The sequence below is a fragment of the Crocodylus porosus genome, unplaced genomic scaffold (genome assembly GCF_001723895.1).
Source record: "Crocodylus porosus isolate Cpor-Errol unplaced genomic scaffold, CroPor_comp1, whole genome shotgun sequence".
NCBI lineage: Eukaryota > Metazoa > Chordata > Crocodylia > Crocodylidae > Crocodylus > Crocodylus porosus.
In genome coordinates, this window is record NW_017728949.1 from 12,734,598 (window position 1) to 12,741,750 (window position 7,153).

Consider the following 7,153-nt stretch of genomic DNA (forward strand, 5'->3'; position numbering starts at 1 on the left):
ACTTTACAGGCATGCGGCAGGCAAGCTCTCTAACCAGCTTCCACTCCCATGTCGTCATTGGGAAGTGGCACTTTTGCCCATCGAAACTCACGCTGCCAGATCCTTACATGAGTGTCAGGCCAGGCGACTACTTGGCACTACAGAGATGCTGCAACTTGCTCACTTTGGAGGGGGAAGAAAGACGTTCTTCTTTCTCTCTCCCAAGCATGCCAAGCAAAGCCCATCAGACCCATCAGAGTACCAAACTTTCGGCTGAGCTCCATCGCAGGGTTCAACCGCCCACAAGACCAGGCGAGTCAAACCAAATCCTTTTCAGCCCCCTTTCCTACAGGACCTGCTCCCAGGACCGCAGTTGTGTTTCATGCTGAAAATGAGGGCTGGAAAGGACCTCAGGGGGTCACATCTAGTCCAACTCCCTGTTCAAAGCAGGATCGGCCCCAACTAGATCATCCCAGCCAAGGCTTTGTCTAGCCAGGTTTTGAAAACCTCCAAGGATGGAGCATCCACCACCCTTCTGGGTAACCTGTTCTAGTCTTTTATTACCAGACTAGTGAGTTAATACCCAACCTAAACTTTCCTTGCTGCAACTTGAGACCGCTGCTCCTTGCTCTGTGTTTCCCAACTCCCCGCAGGACCTCCCAACCTTCCCCACCAGCTGTGGCAGGGCTCTTGGGGACTGTCCCCTGCCCTCGCCAGGTACTCACGTTTGCTCTGGGTGGCGTGCACCGAGGGCTGGACGATTTGCTGGGCTTGCCTCCTGCTTTTGGCCGCCCTGCGCTCCGTGCAGCGCGCCCCCAGGCACAGGGCGAAGAGCAGCAGCAGCAACAGCAGCAGCCGCCGCCGCCCCGCGGGGCTCCTGGGCATCCTGCAGAGGTCGGGGGGAGAGAGACGGGCAGAAGCGGAGCAGCGGCTCTGCACTTCGCGGCAACTTTCCCGGGGTGGCTGCGGGGAGTGCCGTGCCCGCTCCTCCCTGCGTGGCGAGAGAGCGGCAGAGCGCCGGCCCGCGGGGGTTGATATAGCCCCGGCGGCGGGAGCGGGGCGCCCAGAGCCCGCGCCCCCCTGCCCGCTCCCGCACCTATTTGCCTGCTCCGATTCCAGCGGCTCCCATTGGTCCCGGCGCGCGCTGACGTCACGGGGCTGAGCGCTCTGGGGCGAACAAAAGCGACCGCTGCAAACTTCGTTAAGTTGTGTGAGGCGCGGACGAGACTTGGCGCAGCCCGAGCTGCCCCCGGCCTGGAGCGGGGAAACCGCACACGGTCCGCTCAGGTCTGCCCCCCCGAGAGGCCGAGGTAATACATGGCCTTTGGAGCCTTCAGATGCTTCCCCGTTTCGTTGCCAGTCAGGCTAAAGCACAGAAAAGGCGGGTGTTGAGCGCTCTGAATAGCCCGAGGCTGCCAGAAGCACTCCCACAACAATATTGCAAAAAATACCGCACAAAATATTGTGGGGGGAAAAAACAACAACCCAATAAAGACTTTAATCTTGAGTAACGACTCAACACCCCTGAAGTCAATGGGATTAAGGAAAAAAATCCTTTTTTTGTTTGTTTCTTTTTGGGGGATTTTTATTTTCCCTTCTGTGAAGAGAGAGAATAGGACAACATCAACTAACAAAAAGTATTAATTCAGTGTTTTAGGTCATGATCCGTTCCCCCCATAGTATAATTGTCCCCCCACAGGTCTTCAGATCCCTCTCAGCATGAATGCCTTGTGCCTCCAGAGGCTGGGGGGGGCGCAGCAACCACCCACAGGCAGTGGTGTCGGTGGCAGGGGCATGGCGGCAGAGAGCAAGGACTGCCTACAGGTGGCCATGGTGACGTTGGCAGCGAGGGCGGGCCAAGCAGGGACTGCCAGCAGGTGGCCGTGGCGGTGTCAGCAGCAATGGGGGGTAGCAGGCGGCAACTGCCCACAGACACCACTGACAGCATCGGCAGCATGGGGGGGGTGGCAAGCGGCAACCGCCTGCAGACGCCCCCGGCTATGTTGGTGGTGGCCAGTCTCGGGGGGGTGCTATGTTGGTGGTGGCCAATCTCGGGGGTGGGGGGAGCGCGTGCACCCACATGCACACCCTATGAGTCGCCAATGCCCATCGGGACTCTAAGCATCCTTCTTTATTTTCCTTGCTTCCCAAAAATTTGTAAAGAAAAGATCTTGCTTTATGATCATAATTCTCTTCACTAATCACCTAAACCAGAGGTTCTCAACCTTTTTTGTACCAGGGCCCATTTGTAAACATTGATGTCCAGCCCCGACCCATAGACCCCTGACCCTGGCAATGCTCCTCACTCCCAACCCCCCTCAGCCCCAGCCCTGCTGGTGCCCCTCACTCCCCACCCACTGCCCACCACCCCCAAGCACAAGGCCCCACTAGTGTGTGGGGCAGGGGATGGGTGTGCGGGGTGGGGCGGGCATAGGGGGATACATGACCCCCCCCAAATTTGTGCATTCAGTGGGCATGGGGCTGCAGGAGAATCTATTTTTAAAGTTTGCTGAAAAAATTCTTTAAAGTTTGTGACCCACTTTTGGGTTGTGACCCATGGGTTGAGAAATGCTGACCTAGACATAACCTCAGTGGCATCACTCCTCAAAAAGAGAACTTATTACCAATGAAAGCACTCCCCCATTCTCTAATCCACAGCTTTTGTTGGAAAATATCCCAAGATGTCAGAAGGTAGCAGGGAAAGCCGCATAGCTAAGATGTTACTTGCACTCAGAGTAATCCCTTCCACTCACCTTTAGGGTACATCCACATGGAATTTGGAGAAGGTGGCGTCATGTGGGTGACAGTACTTGTTTTAATCTAGCTACCTTAAGTAACAATAGCAGTGAAAATGGAAGTCTGCACGTAAGCCTGGGCTACTAAGACAATTTGAAAGACTTTCTAATGCTGGGGGTTGAGAAGGGTGACTGTGTTCAGACCCACTCTTCAGCTGGAAGCCAAAAAAATTAGGCTCTGTAGGACATCTGTAGACATTCTAGGGAGATAAAAATCCACACCCCGAAGCTAGAAGCATACCTCCATTAGTTTACAGCTCCTTACAGTTTACAGCTTTCATGTTGGCCCAAAGATGCTTTGTCTAGTGTTCCACTTATGAATGTAGGGTGTTCAAGGTCAATGGCTTCCCATCAGCATGGCTACCTATCCTGTTCTGGCTAGTCCACATTCAATACCTTCTTTGTTTGTCTATATAAGAAGTCAGATGTGGTCATTGCCCCAAAATGGCACTTGAAGTGGCCCATCATGGCATAGATGAATTTCCTCTGAGATGATGGACAGCAAGATGCCACATAACAATTCTGCCTGTATGTCTTCTCTATGAATTGCTTTGGGAGCTATTGCTGCATGTCATAAAAATTCTTAACTGAGAGATAATAAACTACCAGGCTGGTCTGGTTCCTGATTGAGTAGGTCGGGTCCTGACATGCATGGACACATGTTTTCCCAGACCTACTATTGAATTCTGAATGGTCTCAATAAGAGTTCTGCAGGGAAACAAAGGATAATGAAATATAAATTTAGTTCAAGGGTTCTCAGCCTCTAACTATGGCAGATCCAGCCATCAGCCCATATAATTCAGCCTATGGGGCACCCCAAATCCCTATCACAGTGTGTGAAGCCAAGCAGAGGCACATGGGGACCTGTGGCTCCAATCTCAGCATGTAGAGGTGGCACAAGGCCCCAGTCTTTAAGTGTGCAAAGCTGAGTGGAGGTCGTGCATAGCCCCAGGGCCTAATCCCAACATGTAGGGGCAACACAGGGTCCAATACAGCCTGCTGACCGCCTGATGCTACTCATCTGGCCCGTGGGGCTAAAAGACTGAGTGTCATTGGTCTAGTTCTATTCACTAAAACTCCTTATCAAGTATTTTTTCTGTTAGCATCACAATACTGTTTCTAGGTCCCAGCTGGGATCAGGGTCCCATCGTAGTATGAACTGTACAGGTATATAAGAAGTTATAAAGATAATTCTTGTCTCAGGAAAGCACATTTGCAAATATCCTTATTTTGGCATTTAAAAACGTAGTTGTATCCATTACCCAGAAGTCGTATCTGCCTGAAGGTTGACAGGAACTTGACCTGGCAGTCAAGGTGGGCTGGGATCAGCTTAGTCATGACATGACAAAGGTGAACTGTGATCATTCTTCATTTCTAATTTTAGATGTAAGCTATCTAAGGTACTAGCTCCCTCCCATTCAATGTGCACACAGAATTGGTGTGGCTGTATCCAGAGAGGACCTTAATCTTGTAAAAGGTGCAAATCACTGCAAAGCAGTGAACATCTGGTTCTACTATACTTACAATATACATTCATTTTTAAAAATGGGTCCTCATATTTAAGATGTTGTATGCTGTTTTACCCAGGAATTAATTGTAGATGCTGAATTGGAATCCTTCGATGAGAGAGATTCTGAGCATGTATTCCTGGGTTATGATGCTCTAAACTGATTGTTTATAATAGGAATATGTCTTTCCCAGACATTTGGAATAGATCCTCTTGCTGAGCTAGGATCAAATGAGGAAAAGAAGGACGTGTCAATTTGAAAAATCCACACATGCGATGGGATATCATGTCTAGCTTATCTGTACTATGCTAGCACCTAGCATAGTTAAGAATTAAGATGTGCTTGTTCCAGGTACTAGAGACAAAAAAGCAAAGATGACTTGCTCCAGCAAGTCCACAGGTTGGGTTAACTATGCCAGGGAGACTGAAGGCATGTTTCCCAAGAAGCCTAGAAATGTTTAAGAAAGCTTTTCTTTGCTGTGTAGGTGTTTGTAATGATGATAACAGGGGGGCACAAGATAAATCCTCTTGCTGTTGCTAAGAACTGCTAATAGGGTTCCATACAATATAGTGGAAGAGAATTAGAGAGTGTGGGGGTGGGTATGTACACATGCCAGAGAGAGAGAGATTTCATCTGTCATTAAGGAGATGAGGAGTCTTAGTGGAATGCACAAAAATATCTGAGGCTACACCTTTACTGTGCTGCCTCTGTCAGCAGACAACACTGCCAGAGCATGTGCACACCCTTGCGCTTCTGATGGCTCCTTTTAGCTTTGTTATACCAGCGATGCTGCCAGTGCAAAGTTTGGCATTGGAGGGCATTACAGACAGTCTTTGGGCTTGTGACACAATTGGTTCTTGAAAACCATGTCTTAAGTCAAAATATTGCAACTTTGAACTGATTTTCCCATAGGAAACAATGTTATAAATGGGGGATTGGCTCCTGAACCATGGCCCAATACCCTAGTTTTACCAAAAATACCCCAGAATTTTCTACTCAATCAATTATAGATGAGTAATATAGCTACATTAATGTATTTATATTGTAAATAGCAATCATATTGATTTGGAAGGATTTCTTTGAGGTGACTTTGCTGGACTTTTTGAATGGCTCTTTGTCAGACTTTTTGAAGGGTTCTTGGCTGGAGTCTTCTAAGGAATCTTGGCTGCAGGTTTTTCTGGAGTTTTGTCTGCTTTCTTAAGAAAGTGTCCAAGGAAGTTTGGACAGAAGTTGTCCAGGGAGATGGGCAATGAAGCAAACTTGTTCGCTGGCGTGGCATTGCATCGGATCAAGTGTTGTAAAGTTGAAACTGACATCAGAAAGTTGAAACGGGGTATCAAATTATAAACACTGTAAGTGCAAAATGTTGTAACTCAAAATGTTGTAAGTCAAGGACTGCCTGTAGCTGTTCAACAGATGGTAGCAGCTGGCAGAAGGTACAGGAGTGTTTCTATACACCTTCAGCTGGCTGCCAGGTGGTGGAAGAAGCCTTACTCTGCCTATTCAGCAGAAATGAAGTAATTCTGCAGGCTGTGGAGGAGTGTGCCATCACAAAGGAACTTCTTGTGTGGACTCACTCAAAGTTTCTCCATTAAACTTGAGTTTTGACAGCAAACCTTTGTAGTGTGGGCTAGAGCTTGGTTGGAGGAGGCTTCTTAAAAATCTAAGAGCTGAGGAGTATTCATAGGCTGAGGAAACAGTGATAAGGAGACAGATTGGATAAGAAAAATGACAAATAAGGATGTAATGTTTATTTTTCTTATGACCGTAGCATTGGTATGCTATATGAATGCAGAACAAAAAGATGGTGGCAGCCTGGGAGAGCTTTGGAACTAAGTAAATGATATTTTTTTGGTGGTAGAACCTAGCACACAATAGATACTTGCCAAATGCGTGAGAGGAAAAATCTCTTCTCCAAGGAGCTCAAGCATGTCAGAAGTGGATGAAGTATCTAAGATTTGTTTTTAAAAAACCCTGGTTTACTGTAGTTGAAGTCTAGATCCTCACCTGGTGCAAATCAACATAACTCCCTTAAAGTCACAAAAGCAAAGCTGATTCACACATGCCACTTTACTGAAAACTGAACTGGAAATACAGGGCTAGCAAATGGGTGTTACCATGACGAATGCCTTGCCACGATATATCATTTCCAAATATAAAGAAAAATGTAAGGTTCTTTTCTAAGAAAACATTAGTTGGATAATCAGTGAATGAAATAAAATGGTAATCTACCCTGGTGCTCAAATAAACTTCTATTAGCCATCCTCCTATTTCTGGATTAGACTGATATTTAGTCATTTAGTCATATTTATTTTTCACACAGCTCACTCAAAGTAGTAACATGGCATCCTGCTAGTCTAGAAGCCATATATCCCAAAGGAATTTGTGTCATTAATCATTATGCAGCAAGTAACAATTATTGTAATACCATGTATAGTTAGACTTCAGATATCCCTCCTGCTTGTTTCAGGAAGCTTATAGGATTCCAGTTGTCTTTCTTCAGGATTCCTAATAGGATTATTTTAGATTTTGATCCAATAGAAATTCAGGAACAAAAATGTGTATTCTTCTTAATGAAATGCTTGGTCTGGCTTTATTTATTTACTGTTTAAACCAACTTTGGTGTTTCCTAATTCTTAATAGGATGCAGTCTCCTATACCTTTGCAAAAATGTTGGTTTGGACTTGCACTCTTTCTATAAACATCTATAAACTAGCTGTAGCCTGCTGCCTCTTTGTTTATGAAACCACCCCTGTGTACTTAAATGGTTCTCCTGACTTTTCCTCAACCCAGTTAGATCACCCACCAAATATACTCATGGACTCGGGGGCTGGACTCGATGATCTCCCGAGGTCCCTTCCAGCCCTAATG

General features: G+C 46.9%; 1 protein-coding gene across 7 annotated transcripts in view; it reads right to left on the reverse strand.

Moving 5' to 3' along the window:
* FN1 (fibronectin 1) overlaps window positions 1–1,012 on the reverse strand; it is a 75,890-nt gene extending 74,878 nt beyond the window's left edge. For 5 of the 7 annotated variants that reach the window (XM_019553763.1, XM_019553761.1, XM_019553757.1 and 2 more), the window contains exon 1: window positions 705–1,011. In XM_019553763.1, coding sequence (XP_019409308.1) covers window positions 705–864 — 160 coding nt within the window. In that variant the 5' untranslated portion in view covers window positions 865–1,011. Of the gene's footprint in view, window positions 1–704 lie in introns of all 7 variants that reach the window. The other 2 variants (XM_019553758.1, XM_019553762.1) reach the window with 2 other exon arrangements.
* Between the last annotated feature and the right edge of the window lie 6,141 nt (window positions 1,013–7,153).